The following is a 16,320-nucleotide window of genomic DNA, read 5'->3' on the forward strand; positions in this document are numbered from 1 at the left end:
ATTTTGTAAGAAGAAGAAAAAACTCAAACCTGCCACTATAACTCATCATTCACTCCTGGGCACCAGTCAAAAGCCTAGCATGAGATAATTACCCTTATTAACTCGAGTGTGCAATAGAAAATGTTGAAAATCTGAAAAGAGGTAGAGGAAGTAGTATATATACAGTACACACACATCTTCTCAAAAATGTGGGTTCTTTAACAATTTTTAATGATTTTGAAAGAAGTCTCTAATGCTCAACAAGACTTAATTTGATCAAAAATACAACAAAAATACAATAGTATTGTGAAATATAATTACAATTTAAAATAACTTTTCTATTTTACTATATTTTGATGTCATTTACTCCGGTGTAATTGCAAAGCTGAATTTTCAGCATCATCACTCAGTCTTCAGTGTCACATGATTCTTCATAAATCATTCTGATATGCTGATTTGCTACAAAATAAAGTACTTGTCACCTTGATGCATGCTTGCTGAACAAAAGTATTCATTTGTTTTCTTCTTTTTTTATCTGAAGTAAAACTTTCGAACTCTGTAAAGTACTAGTGATTTTTTTTTTTTAAATGATATACTCAAATTTAAACGTAGCTGATCGGAGTGCTGGACTACGGGGTTCAATAACAAAGCTTGCGCTGACAGTGTAGAGTGGAGTATGTGTGCTTAACTGCTGTGGCTAATGGCTAATGCATCCCTTGGAAATGTCTGTCAAATTGCTGAAAATGTTATTTTATAAAGTGGTTCGTCTTTCATCTTGAGTCACCTGGCGGGGAGGATATGGTTTGTTCAGATGTGTGATACAGTTCTCTAATTAAACGGGAGCCGTGTGCAGGAATATGACTAAGCTCCCGAAATACAGCATGACGAATTTCTCTGGAATATTTGCCTGGGATGGTAAATGTGGTTATTTCAGCGTGGAAAAGCACAGATGTGAAAACCTGACATGTGTGTCAATCACCTCAAATAAAAATCTTTGTCTAAATGGTAACGTGTGTAAGAGCGTTCACATTTATAAAAGCTTTCACAGCCCTTCAAAGCTTGCTGGCCACTCTAGGTGTCTGTTCTGATGTAATAGACAGATAAAGCCAACCCGCGCTCAGGACATTACGATTCAATTCGTGTGAGCGACCAAGCAGTCCCCGTTTCCACAAAACACAGCTGCAGCTCAAAAGAAAAGGCAAAAGATAGTCCAAATGTTAATGGTGGGCCACATGTTTCTTACTGCCTCAAATCAAAATTGCTTGTGAAACCTGCTCGTATCTTGAACGGATACATTCTGAACACCACATCTAGGCCCCTGCGATTATGAAGAGAGAATGTGCATATCAAAAAGCTTTCAGTGCTCTCTCGTGGGATGAGGGATGAGTATATATTATGAAAATCGAGAGGAAGAAAAGGGTTCTTACCTGATTCCAGATCACCTGTGGAAAAAAAGTCAAAAGTACAAAGTCAGAGGCACCATTCCTGAACTTGGTTAAAAGATTATAGATACAGAAAACGGAAGCTCAACTTATTCTCTTATCTAGTTACATTTTTGGTCCTTACAGAAAGTAAAATCACTGATATTTTAAGACACGCAATGGATCTATTCGAGACTTATTAGCTTGAACACTGATTTGCACGAGAATATGAAAAATGGCATTTTAAAACGAGGAGAGGAAAAAAATCTGAACTGTTATGAGGAGCGCACAAAGGAAAATAAATGGGTTGAGTTCAAATTAAGGAAATTAAATCAAAAGTCACATTCATCACGCCAAAAATGAAGAAAAACATACATTTACAGTATATTACAGTTTTGCCCAATGACAGAATGCCTACAGTATAAGTTCTTATTTCCAAAGCACATTACTCACATTGAAAGAATTAATTTTGCTCTGTTTGCAAACTATGAATACAAAAGCACTATATTTTCACTGGCAACCAAAGCAGTTCTAATTCTGAGGAAACTAATTAAATTCTGAGTGTAGTGAGGTAGTAGTGAGGGTGCAGGCAAAAAAAAAAAACTATCTGCTTTATGCCTTAATATTTATATCCATATTTTATAAATTCAGAGAAAAAGTATGCTTAAAATAATGTCTTTAGTGCACTGTGATCATAAATGATATCAACCAGAACGTCAAAAGAATTCAGCCAAAAGGAAACAATCAAAATGTTAACATAAAATAGTTGCAAGTCTGATTTTTTTAAATGAAAACATAAATATTGATCCCATTACAACCTTTTATGGCAAGTAGTAAATTTGGTTTTAATTGGGAAACCAAGAGAAGTGGAGAAGGTTAAATTGTACTACTGTTTTTTTTCTCTCCAGCAATGGTTTTGTAAGTTTGTTTTAAAATGTCACAAGCTATTTGGGTAACAAATGAACATTACAACCACACAAACATGTATTCAGATTTCAGACAAGGGTCGAACAAGGGTTGAACTGAGGAAAAGTGTCAGGTCAGGGATGATCAATTCAACCCATTATTACGTTGTCACGTATTTCATGTTTTGTTACGCACTCAAAAACAATTTTTGTTTGCCAAAACAAAAACAAAAAATGTCTTGGTGTGTACTACTTTTTTCTATTATGGTTTCATGAATTGTTTTGTGCTTCATAATGGTTTCTTTAAAAAAGAAAGTGTCAAAACCTATTAAATGTCGAAAAATACATTTCCCCCTGATTTAACAGACCAGGTTCACGCTTAGTTCCAGACTAAAATGCATGTTTGAGTGACACTGCTTATCATAAAATTGTTGTTTCGTCTCAATTTTTTTTTCTTTTTTTTTTTCTCTAACGCATGTTTATAAAAACGAATAAAATTTCCTAATTGAACTAAGGCCTAATCCTGGCTTAATTTAAGCCCCATCTGTGAAACCGGGCCTTTCTACAGTATAAAGATTAGGTCTGGGTATCGATTCAATTCAGTTAATTCAATGATTACATTTTCACAAACTAATAATAATAAATGAATGAAATAGTTATTGTTTTTGACCCACGTATTATTCTTGTATTGTAATAAATAAGGTTATGACACCCAAAACTTTAGATACCAGCGAAATTTAACAATTCTCGGTTCCCATTTCAAATACCACAGCTAAAACTTCTAACTAATATACATTTCAAAGTTTATTAAAGACAAGTAAACAGTTATTAATATGAAAAAAAAATATTAGACTACAAGCAATAGCACAAGTAAATGAATACAAACGAACAAAGATACAAATTAAATAATCAGTGCTTTTAAGGTTTTCCAGGTAGCTCTATTCAGTTTCTGTACCTGGAAACTGCTGTTAAAGTAATCAAATGTAAAATAGAACTGCTTATAATCTTCACAGTACAAATTAAATAAAGGTTAATCCTTACTACAGTTACAAAAACACTATTCAATGAAGAGCAGTCTGTAGTCTGATTAACATTAAAACAGACTTCAGCAGGAATATTAGGCTGCTGTCACTTTAAGAGTAATGCATGGACCCAATATAACGATGCACATGCATTCTTTCTCTACTTTGCTACGTTCTTTTTCGCTTGAATGCTTAAATCGGCTAGTCTTGAAAATGCGTGCAAATGACCATGCAGCACTGGCCTGGTCACAACAGTGAGAGTTCCTTCAACTGTCCAGAATGTATTTCATGCTGAAAGGAGCACACGCATCTGGCATGTTAAGCATTGAATGAATGACAGGGTCCCTGCTGTTGTGGAAGGTAAATAAGAGGATGGCATCTAGTGGGAAAGACTAGTAATAAGATTAACGTCAAGATATTATTGAATGTACATGAAGAAATTGATTCGTGGCTTATGATAATCAATATCGAATCGACCACATTTAAAAAATAATTAAACAAAAAAATTAAATATTTTTTGCCCAGCCCTAATAAAGATATGATGTGGAAAGCAACTTGAGATTGAACTATCTTTCAAAGACAATCTTTTCAAATCATTATCTATAAATTGCAAGTTCCCATTGTGACAACTATACCCATCTCATATACTGTAATATGCAGTGTGTTAGGTGAACTGGGAGTAAAAAATTACTCTACATCTAATTTTATATTGGTAACAGTTTTTTTTTTTTTTCATCCAACAGAACATGTTTGGCAAACGTCTTAGGTTACGGATGTTACCATGGTTCCCTGAGAAGAGTAACAAGACATGTGATAAGTGCATCCCCTAGAGAGGCTATGCGGAATGCCTCCGGCGTGACTGGTATCTGAAGCATGAGTCTAAACATGACAATGAACTTGACATTGGCTGGTGGCAGCCTATGTCGTCACCACTGGTGTTTGTTTGTTTATTAAATTTAACGCCATGTTAGCATCGAGGCTATTTACATGGCAAACAAGGTTAATATCACAATCCTTAAAAATGTAATTATTATATAAAACATTTTGAGTTGACATAAGATTGACAAAATCTAAAATACATTCAAGCGATACATTTTGAAATACATTAGCAAGTGTCATAAAAATGACAGTCCAACATACTTTGTTTAACAGTCAAAAGAACTAAAGGATCTGACGAGAAATAAAGGAGGAAATTCGCCTATCAATAAAATCCCATGTGTAAATCTTGACCAGTCGGTAACTAGTGAAGACGACTTGGTCATGTCTTGATTTTAAGTTTTGAAAGACACTTCTTTTTATACTGGGGTTTATTTCATACAGTTTTTTATTTTTATATTCGTCCCATTCCTTCAGCCACTTGTTAGTGATCGTCACCAATGGTGTTACCGTAAGAATAAAATGGCACCTGTGAAATACATAATCCACTTGTCTGAAAGAGATGTGTGCAGGAATACCGGAAGCATGGCAAAGGGACACAGTGTCTCGTTCCTCTTCTCAGGGAACTATAGAAGCATGTGTAACCTGAGACGTTCCCTTTCGAAATGTAATTTGTGCCGTGTCCCCTAGACGGTGCTAAAGAAAATGGGATACCCAAGCCGCCATGCTGAATTGATAAGTCCTCTATTGGCTGAGCTAACTCAAATGACACAAAGGAGTCCTCATCTCGAAGGCAGTCCAGCAACCTGCAACAACAGGATGACTCTAAAGAGAGGAAGCCTAGCTACGTTCATATTTAGGCCAGTGTCCAAGGAGGCTCAAAGAGAGCATAACACTCAGAACCTTGGTTCAGGCAGCCCTGAAGTGTGAACACTTTAATACAACAACTCTCATAATGAGAGGCCAAGCAAAACTCCACACTGAAGTCAGTAGCTAAGGAGGCTCCCAGAGAGCCTAACAACCTAGCATGTTACCCTACCTTAAAATATATCTCTCGCAGCAGCCGAGGCGGCTCACAAAGAGCCTAACAACTTAGCAAACATTAGCTGAGCTCTAGGAGCAGAGTCCTCAGCATGACAATGCTCTAAATCGAGAGGAGACCTAACGACGCCCCACGCTCAGGATATCTTACAAGGAGCCTCACAGAGAGCATACAACCCGTAATTCCTATTCTAGCGGACCTCTGAGGAGCGGAGGCCTCAATAAAGATGACTCTCTCTAGCGAGAGGCGGCCTAACAATGCTCGCAGTGGCCAAGGAGGCTCACAGAGAGTCTAAAAACTTAGCAAACTGCCTGGCCGGGCTTTATGAGAAGAGGCCTCAGCATGGCAACTCCCTAAATCGAGAGGAGACCTAACTACACCCCACGCTCAGGACATCTTGCAAGGAGGCTCACAGAGAGCCTACAATTTGGAAACGCTGCCATAGCGTAGCTCAAGTGAGTGGAAAGCTCAGAAGATAACTCTTCCTAGCAAGACGAGGCCTAACAACGCTTGCAGTATCCAAGGAGACTCACAGAGAGCCTAACCACTTAGCCTATTGCTGAGCTCATATGACGAATGCACTACGTCATACGCCTGTCAAGTAAGCCACATAACAGGGCTAGCAGCCTGACATAATAATAGGCAGAGCTCAGAGGAGCAGAGGCCTCTAATAGAAAGACTCTCCATAGTGTTACGTCCCAGGACCTAATGTTATTTTTCTTTGTTATTTCTCTGATTTCTTGATGTTGTGAATTGATATTGTGTGCAGTTCTTTGTCTTTCTCTTTCTCCCTCTCCCTCTGTGCAGGGCTTGATTGGGTTCAGCTGCGGCAGATTAAGTGCTGAGAAAGACGGCAGTGTTGCAGAGCTCCTTGTGCACGCGCGTCGTATAGCTCCGTTGTAGAGTTGTCCTTCGTCTCCTGCCCCAGACATTTTGCCCAGATTATTAGATCAGTAGCCGTTGGTGTGCTGCTCTTTAAGTGAGTTCTCCCTGTGTGGGGTTTTCACGGTCGAACAATGAGGACACCATTTCTTTACTTGTGTGTCTTAAGTTTTTCTTTTGTTTTTCAATTGATATATATTTTTTCTGTTTATTTATCTTGTCACTGACTTATGCCATTAGACTAATGTTTATTTAATTATTTTGGAAGCCGTAGGGAGGTTGTCGCCATTACTTTCTTTATTATTTGTTTTCTCTTGTTTAGTGGTCAGTTAGTGAGTAAGGGAAGGCTGTAGTACTTTCTTTGGGATATTTTTTTTTTGTTAGGCAAGTTACATTTAATTCTTTTTTAGGTCGAATCCCTTTGTTATTTTGGCCTGAACCCCTCCTGAAGGTTCACGCTTCCTGCTTTTTCTATTTCTGTGTAAATAAAAAAGCTTATTTTTATTTCATTTGTGGTACTTGTGTGTGAGCTGGGACAGGAGAAGGGATATTTCAATCTAATTTTTTTTGTCATCTGCATTCTTAACACTAGATGGGGAGACAATTGGGGGCGTCGACGTCGTTTTTTTTTTTTTTTTTTTTAAATGACCTACCGTTTCGCTAGACAAGACCCTCCTCCTCAGCTGCGATCGTGCACAGCATTTTCAAGCACTTCAAAAAACCTTTGAAACTGCATTGACTCTGAGGATTAATCCTGGGACATTTACCTCAGAACATGTGCTGGTTTAGTTTCATTTCAAGGAGAGACGGATCTAGCCGAGAAATGTGAGTAGCCTAAGTTTTTTATTCTTGTGCTTTGTTCTAATCGCGATACAGAATAGTTTCTGTGAAGGCAAAAAGACTTTAAATTTGAATCACGTTTCTGTGTGTGATTGAATTAACGGCACAGATGGGCGCTGTTGTTTATGTTTAGCCTACTATGTTACAGATGAAATATGAAAGACAACATTTCGTAGTTTTGGATAGATTATAAAGTTTTTATTCTAAAATATCAAATAAGATTTTTTTATCCAGTTTCTGCTCATGTTAAATATATAGTAGGCTATGTTCTGTCAAAAATAAACTCATCAACAAGTTGTTATTATAGTGTTTGTTCCAATGTAAGCTATATCAAACTAATGAATCCTTAACTTTAAAACATGTATGATAAAATGTATTGGCCTACTTTTAAAAAGAATACTTTATAAGAAATTTATGGGAAAAGACAATTTTCTTTTCAAGATGTTTCCAACTCTAACTTTGAACAAATTCTGTAGAATGGCCCATATAGCCTATTTGAACAGGATTTGTCTCCAGGAATGACTAAGTACTAAAAATGTTTATTATATATGTACACTGCCGTTCAAAAGTTTGGGGTCGGTACGATTTTTAATGTTTTTAAAAGAAGTCACTTATGCTCACCAATGCTGTATTTATTTCATTAAAAATACAACAAAAAAACAGTAATATAGTGAAATATTATTACAATTTAAAATAACTGTTTTCGATTTTAATATATTTTAAAATATTCAGCTGAGCTGAGGAATACTGTAGTAAGTTTTTTTCATTCTCAAGTGAATCGCGTTTCTGTGTGTGAATGAATGAACGGCAGAGATGCGCTGTTTACCACAACACGCAAAAAGACAGTTTAAATTTGAATCGTGTTTCTGTGTGTGAATGTATGATCCACTTTTAGAAAACTATATTGCTATACTGAGATGAGTAAAAATCGACTGAAATGTGTAGAAATAAAATGTATTTGTATAAGCAACGTATTAAACTGCAAATTAACATTTATATTTCTTATATAAACAAAAGACCTATGTTACAGACATATGAAAGACAACATTTCGTTGACTAGTTTTGGATAGGCCTAGATTATACATTTTTACTGTAAAATATTTGCCACCTCAAATAAGCTTTTGTTTGCCAATTTGTGCTCATATGTTAAATAGCCTATAGTATGTTTTGTCAAAAATAAAGTAACCAAATAATATGTTATTATGTTTTTGTTCCAATGTAGCCTAGGCTATATCCAAAGTAATGAATCCTTAACTTTGAAATATGTATGATAAAATGTATACTTTAATTTTACAAAGAAAGATTGCACTTGAATTGTTGTTGTAATTGTAACCTTTTTAATAAAAAATATATATTTACAAGATAGATGTAAACAAACTATTAAAAGGTAAATATAAGCCTTTTCTTTAAATACTTTTTATTGAGTTTTATTAGTGACAAATTTGGGGAGAGGATACATATTCCAAAACTGAAAATACAGTATGAGAATTATATGGGCTACAATATAGTTGGCTATATATATACACAATATGGGCTATATATATACTTATATATATAATATTCACACACAAACATATATGTTGCTTTTGCATTCTTTCTTGTGGCTCAGTGACACACCTGAATGAATGGCTCATTAAGTATGCGGGCCCCATTGTCTCCTCAGGTGTTAACCACTAAATATGGAGGATGGTGTTGAAATTGTTGACGCCCCTTGCGCATATTGCCTTTCCAAACAAAAAGTGTCTTACAAAATTTAAATCAATGTATTGTTTTATGTGAATGATTAGGCAGGATGATTTTCACATCATTTTGAAGCAAAAATTCTAGGCAACAACACCCATTAGTCAAAAGTCTTGTGGACACATATTTAGTATGTGTTTTGTGGCCTTATTTCAGACACTTAAGTTTTAGTTTTTTCAATAACCACGCATAAACATTATTCTCTTAAAAATACAAACATGTACATACATGTTGCTCACATATTACGGTAGCCCCGTTTGTTCTATATAGAGTGAATTTACACCTTTGCCATTAACATGTTTATAAATAACTGAAAAAAGCACAAATGTCAGAGCATGTCAGAACACCTCCAGGACCCAGAAAATACCTTAGACCCCAGAGGGTTAACATTAAGATTAATAAATGCTGTAGAAGTATTGTTTACTAATTTGTGGTTCATGTTAACTAATGCTAACAAAATTGAACCTTATTATAAAGTGTTACCATTTTTTAATAAAGAAAGTTGGCCATAGGAGTGTAAAATTAATTTTAAAAGTTAAGGAATCTTACACTGATTCAACATAAATCAAACATATAAAATACAGTGGACTAGTTTGAAGTGTTTGGGACATGGCTTTTAATGGTGAGCCTTTTGTTTTTTTATTCAGGCTATCAAAGTAAATCAAAATTTGGATTTAGATTTATCAGCCAATATATCGGTTTTCAAATGTAAATAATTATTGGTATCGGCCAAAATTATCATATCGGTGAGAGGGCATAAGTAGCATCCCTACTAAGAAGGCTCAATGAGAGCCTACTACTTCGTGAACTGTTCTGATGTCAGACACCGCATTTACAACCAGCTTCAAATGGTGAACCATCAGTAAGGCATATTGCCAAATACATCACAGGTCCAGAGCCAGATGTAAAAGCGTGTCAGAGCTTGGAAAGGTGGGGCGGGGGGAGGCAGATGTTATTTAGCCTCTGAGACCCTGGAACGCTCAAAGAGATTACTCTGGATTACTTCCCTGAGATCTTTTCTTTTCCCTCTGGTCTCATCTCGTCAGGTCCCCCGTTCGTGGCGTGAGGCGTAGACCTGAACTAGAGCAGTATAAGGGTCTTAAAAGCCGCAGAGTGCATCTTCTCTTCCTGAAACTTCCTGACCACAGTCTCGACGGATGTGCCAAAAAGCTTGAAAGGTGAAACCAGCGTATCGAGTATAAAGTTTATCTCCTTCTCCCCGATGTCGGCCAGGTCTACCCAGTGATGTCTCTCCATAGCCACCATGGCTGCCATGGATCGACCAACCGCGGCAGCAGTCTGTTTGGTGGCACGAAGCGCCAAATCTGTGGTACGGCGCAGCTCCTCTAACGCCTCAGGCATAACGTCCAGCAGCTCGTCAATTGGGGTGGCAGGCGGACTGTGCTCGCGTTAGCCAGCCGCCGACAAATGAGAGATATTCATACCCTTCTCGAATTGGTCGGTGATCTCCACCTGTGAGCCCCACGATTTCAGTCTCCAACTCACCTCAGCTGTAGCTGGTCCTGAACCATAAGGTAGAGATGGCTGTCCCGATTCCCTCGAGAAAAGGGACAAACGAGAGCGAAGCTTCCTCATGGAAAAGCACTCACAATGCACGCAAACAGCCCCCTCAAGAACGGAGCTTGCATGCTCCTCGTCCAGGCACATAACGTGATAAACATCATCATGTGTCAGGAAACACACTTCCTAAAATTCATAGTGCTAGTGATGGCCATAGCTTGCCTATATAGACACAAGCTCAAACAGACGGTCTCCTGAAGCCAAGAGAGAGGATGACGTATTTCACAGGTGGTCTTTTATACTCACGGTTGCACCAGTGGTGATGTCATAGGCTGCGTCTTTTTAGACTCATGCTTCAGACACCAGTCACGCCGGAGGCATTCCCCATAGCACCCTCTAGGGGACACAGCGCAAGTTCCCTTTCAAAAGGGAACACAATCTCTCCACCAACGTACAAGATCCATGATTTCATGACAGTTAATCTGATTATTATGAACTGACTTAATTACAATTATTATATAAAAAAACTGATGTGTAATTTAGATCTGTGCTTTAGGTCTTGAAGTGACAGCAGCCTAATAAAACTATATTTTACTTTAATACTAGGCTATATCCACCTGAAAAACCTAAAGCACAATTTAATTGGTGTCTTATTTGTTCTATTGCTTTTATTTGTCCTATTGCTTGTAATTTTCTTTGTAATTAGCTTCTTTATTATTTTATCACTGATTGTTCACTGGTTTACTTCAATAATTGCTTAAGAACTTTTTACATACAGTATATTAAGCTAGATTTTCTGTGGGATGGAAATAGTTTCTGTGTGTAGAGTGTGGGGGGCTGTCATCAAGGGGAATGACTTGAGATTTTTTTTTAAAGTCTTTTAACATTTATGTGATTAAAATCTAGTCAACCTCTACTAGTTGCTGATGATGTCATTAATGAACAAATAAGCCTGAGCCTCAAGCTGAGACTCGAATGCGGGTTCCCTTGTGCATAGCTATGGCATAGGACACAGCGTTGCCCACAAGGCTATTGTTCCTACATAACAGCTTATTTTTAGGAGTTATTTTGTTTTTGGGTTATGTTTCTCACAGATTTCTGCTAGTTCAAAATCAGATACAGATAAAGTATCAAAGATTACATTTATATGAATGCATTAGTGAGAGAGCGATTGTGTGTGGCACCCTCTCTCTACTAATAGAGAAGCTTTATGGCAAGCCGTTTTAACATATAATCCTTAAAAGCTACTAGTATCTATTTTCATGGTACTAGTATTTTTTTTAGATACTAGTATCCATTCCATTAAGTACTAGTAGTTATTTATTAGATACTAGTTCTTTTTTTTTAGAGACTGGTACTCATTCATTAGATACTAGTACCTATTAAATAGACACTAGTACTTATTAATTAGCAACTAATTATACGTTTATAAATACTATTAATAAATGAGCAAAACTTGGCCACTCAATATTTAACATTCAATTATTTTAATTATAACAATTAAAGTTTTGATTATATTAAATTGAACAAGCACAACATTCAGCATTCAATCAAATATTCTTTATTATTAATAATAATAAATATTTATGTTATTTCAACATAATATCTTATTTCGACATGTGTGCGTGCAACAAGCAAGATGTGCATTTATAAATCCGGTGACACACGTGCATTGATTTTTATTAATAAACTAGTGTTTTCTGTGTCAGTGTCAGCTGCAAAGTTGAAGTTGACTATCGCCATCTTCGTAGTGAACGCGCCTATAGAGAAATGCAAATAATGGATTACATTATCAGAGAGTAGCCTATTTATTTTTCTTTTGAATTTTTTAGTTTAAAGACATTTCAAGCTTTCTATAGATATATTTCTCATGTGTGTGAGGCATTCTGAGTTTCGGTTAATTTATGATGAGATGCGGTCCAGTTCACGAGCAATGCAAGTGACCACGCCCGCGCCTCCATGTCATGATTATATTGTCTGCTATATTTGCTTCTTATTTATTAAATCCAGGCAATTGGTTGATGAAAAATTTATTAAAATTAAGATACAATTTATACAAAACAAAATTCACTGTATAGAAAGGAGAGTCAAAATCATGGTCAAGTGGTCAAAATCATGTCTGAACCACTCCATGTCTCCTGATATATTGCGCATCCTATCTTACTCATGCTGTTTACTTTTCATAATCAACATAGATGGGAAAAAAACAACAACGTTATAATATTTTAACAAATATGAAACTAAATGCGCTTATTTAATGGCTACAACACATATAGTAGGCCTACAGACTCAACTTATGTGTGCAAAATTCGGAATTAAATGTGCAGCAATTTGTACAAATAGAAAGGCATGTTTGTGCATAGTAAAACATATCTGCAACATTTATCGAGTTCATGGATAATTGTGTGTGCATTTATTAACCATTATGATACTAAAATCATAAAAAGTATGCTATGTACAAAAAAAATTAGATGAGCCCAGAATATGAATGCAATGCATTTAATTACACGTTAAGCATTTTGCTCCCATAGAAAACCATTATAAGAACGCTTAATGTGGCTTAATGCAGATTAGATGCATAAATGCAGAAATTTATTTTGTCGAAATAACGAGATATGTCGAAATAACAGATATGTCGAAATAAAATATAGAAATAACGAGATATGTTGAAATAATGAGATATGTCAAAATAACGACAACTTATGTTGAAATAACGACTTAATATCTCAAAATAACCAGATATGTTTTTTTTTGTTGTTTTTTGTTTTTTCCTTCACCATGCACCAGTTCAGGGCTTCCATAGAATACAGCCTGAATATAATTTATTAGATACTAGTATTTATTCCAAATGTTACTAGTAAGATTTTTTATTTGAACTCTACGGTGGCTGTTTTGACTAGTCATAACATAAGACGAGTAAAAAAACAGTTGTGACTAGTAAGATCTGAAAAATTTTACTAGTTACAATTAAAAAAGTTACTAGTGTCAAAAAAAATATTTCCCCTTTTTTTTTCCCAAATCGTCGAACTGCACCGGCTTGTATTTGAGGCGGGCGTCTATATGAGACAGGCCTTTAATATTTATTGTTAAGATGTTGTTCATTGAGATGTTGTTCCTAGAGTCTCCAATCTCCAAATGCTCCACGTGAAACTGCGGTCTTCCGACCTTTTACTATCGTGTCAATTGATTTTGATTAATATGCGCGAGGGAGAGAGAGCAAGACAACGCTCGTGTTGTTTGAAGACGTGAGAGTGCGCGTGCGCAGTCATTCTATTACATCACTCAACAATCAAAAAAGGCTTTGGCCTTACGGTACTAGTACCTAACGAATAACTACTAGTATGTATTAAATAGGTACTAGTATCGAATGAAAAGTAATTGTATAAAATAAATAAGTACTAGCATCTAATGAATACTTACTAGTACTAGGGATGTGAATTTCTGCCAAAATGGCATTTCGAAAATCGAGGAGCAGAAGTCGATTATCGTTCGAAAATCAAAAAAAAAAAAAAACGCACAATGACAGAAAGGGAGGCCAATTTCATCTTTAGCAATTTGTCATCAAACAAACTGTTTATTAATTGAACAAGTAACATGTTTTCGTCGTTTTTTTAACATAGTTAACATAGAAGAAAAAAACAATAAGCACGACAGTCCGTTTATGCATCGCCAAACCAGATGCTCGTTAGATAAAAAAATAATGTCATGTGTCATAATGATTTTATGCGGACCTGCCTTGTTACTGCAATAGCCTACTTTTTAAACAAATTAGTTTCAATCAAAACTATTCGAGTGATGCCACTGCACAATACACACACATTACCACGGGACGGCGGGTGTACATTTCATGAACTGTGGACAATGGTAGCTGATTTAATGTAGCCTATAAATTAATAGGGCTGAGCGATTTTATCGATTCTGCGATATTTTTTTCCCAAGAAAGTATCGATTTTTAGGCCGCGAGTATCGATACATAAGTCCCATTCAAATCCCCCGTGTTAAACCCGTTCGCGTTGCATGAAGAGTGATTTGGTAGGCCAGCCGCTAGTGGGCAGCTGCGCGCATGCATTGATATTGACGAAAATCCAGCTGTATTCAAACACCTTAGCTCTCCTTGTTGGCTAGCCTCCTTGCATGCTGGCTAGTAGCTTTTTTAAAAGCTGGGTCTGCGAAATTGACAGCGCTGTGTTGGACAGATTTGTGCAGCGGTGTTCCGTGAGTGAGAAAGTGCACGAGGTACGGATGAGTTTGTGTGTGTGAGAGAGAGAGAGAGAGAGAGAGAGCTCTGCAATCAAATATGATTTTAAATAGGCTTAGTAAAAAAAAAAAAAAAAAAAAAAAAAAAACGTATTCGGTGGTGGAAAACGCCGGCTTTAGGCACATGGTGAACGCGATGGAGCCCCGCTATCCTATTCCAACCCGCGAACACCTCATCAAGGTTTTTATTCCCAGGCTGTACACATACAAGAGCACACGTCAAGGCCTCCCTGGCCAGCGCGGAGAGAGTTTCCCTGACGTGCGACGGCTGGACCTCGCGCACAACTGAAGCACATGTCACATGTTCAATGTCAAGCTAAAAAAGTTGTCAAAGAAAATGCAGTGCAAAGAAACTGTTCAGAACAGTCCACTTGCTGCACTTTTTAACTCTCCATTGTTAATTGCAATACTGCACTTTTGCTTTGACTAGACTAAACTGTAGGCCCACGGCCACTTCATCCAACGCTCTTGATGTTCTTTAATCTTCCTGTTCCGACTCCGAGTGTGAATTGAAAGCTTATCAGAGGATTCAGTGCGTGCAGGAAACTGAACAGACCATTCAAACTGATTCGCGAACCGATTTAGACAGATCTGTTTGATGAAGTCTTTGAACAGAATCGACTCAAAAGAGTGATTCATTTGTGAATTGAGCATCGCTCATGCCCATAAAAAAGATGCAGCGCGCTTGGAATAAACTATGCATTTAACAGCATGTATTGCATTAAAATAAAGTAACGAGAGGAATGTCGCCCCAACGTGAGGAAGTAAATGTAGCCTACTTTGTAGACGGTTACTACCATAGACAGTAAAAGGTTACTACCCACCTCTGTTGGGCGCAGAGTTAACGGTCACGGTGCTCTTCTTCTGTTGTTTGTTTACACTATATAAAACACTGGTATCCTAGATCGCGCAGTAGGGGGTTTCATTCATGTTAGTGACAGCTTGTGTCCCCGACAGGAAAATACCCTGCTGCACGATCTGTGACAGTTGGCGCGCCGTCAATTATGACACATTGTAATTGCGCGAAAATATAACGATATTCGAAAAAGTAATTTTATGATCGAATTTTGAACGCAGTTCGACTATTCGACTATTCGAAGATCGCGACTCATCCCTAACTAGTACTATTTAAAGATAGTCAATATTGGAATAATTACTAGATGATATCAAAACAAAATAGCTACTAGTATCTATTAATTTGTGAATATCTTCAACCTCAGAAGGAACTAGTAAGAAAATATTAAGATATATCTTCTTTTAACAGATAATTACATAAACATGAATATACTCTCAACCATCCAATCAGAGTTCATATGGGAATGCAGGCTAAACTAAAGCTACAGAAGATAGATTCGTAAGTAACTGGCTTTGTTGGTTTATCTAGCTAATTGGTTACCATGAACACAAGGAAAGATATGTTTAATATGACATTAATTGTTTTTAAATGTTCAGTAGGCTATAATAAAGACTTAACTGCCAATAATAAAATTCAAAAAACAAGATCCAAAAACTGGTTCATACCCACAAGCCAAACAACCACAATACCCAAAGATTGGGATTTTTGGAGAGCATTCATAATTCCTTACAATCGAAAATTCAGAATATTAATCTGTGTCTCAGAATGAGAGTCATGTCAAAATAAGAGTATATATGCACTATATTAAATATGCCTAGTCATTATTTTTTTTTTACTCTAACACCATTAAAAAGGTAGGCTATTATTATATTGTTGTTATAAAAACGGCCTTGTGCAATTCTGTCCGTTTCCTGTCTCATCTCAATTGATATGTTGTTGGCTCAATAATATTCAACATATTTGCATACTGATTATTTAA

General features: G+C 36.5%; 1 protein-coding gene across 23 annotated transcripts in view; it reads right to left on the reverse strand.

Annotated features, from left to right (window-relative positions):
* nrxn2a (neurexin 2a) overlaps positions 1–16,320 on the reverse strand; it is a 316,646-nt gene that overhangs the window by 255,611 nt on the left and 44,715 nt on the right. For 9 of the 23 annotated variants that reach the window (XM_077233370.1, XM_077233373.1, XM_077233384.1 and 6 more), the window contains one exon: positions 1,407–1,421. The exons of the other annotated variants lie outside the window; for them this stretch is intronic. In XM_077233370.1, coding sequence (XP_077089485.1) covers positions 1,407–1,421 — 15 coding nt within the window. The remainder of the gene's footprint in view (positions 1–1,406; positions 1,422–16,320) is intronic. 23 annotated transcript variants of the gene reach the window in all.

This window comes from Siphateles boraxobius, unplaced genomic scaffold (assembly GCF_051911475.1).
Source record: "Siphateles boraxobius isolate OS27281-9 unplaced genomic scaffold, OSU_SipBor_1 18, whole genome shotgun sequence".
In the NCBI taxonomy this organism is placed as follows: Eukaryota; Metazoa; Chordata; class Actinopteri; order Cypriniformes; family Leuciscidae; genus Siphateles; species Siphateles boraxobius.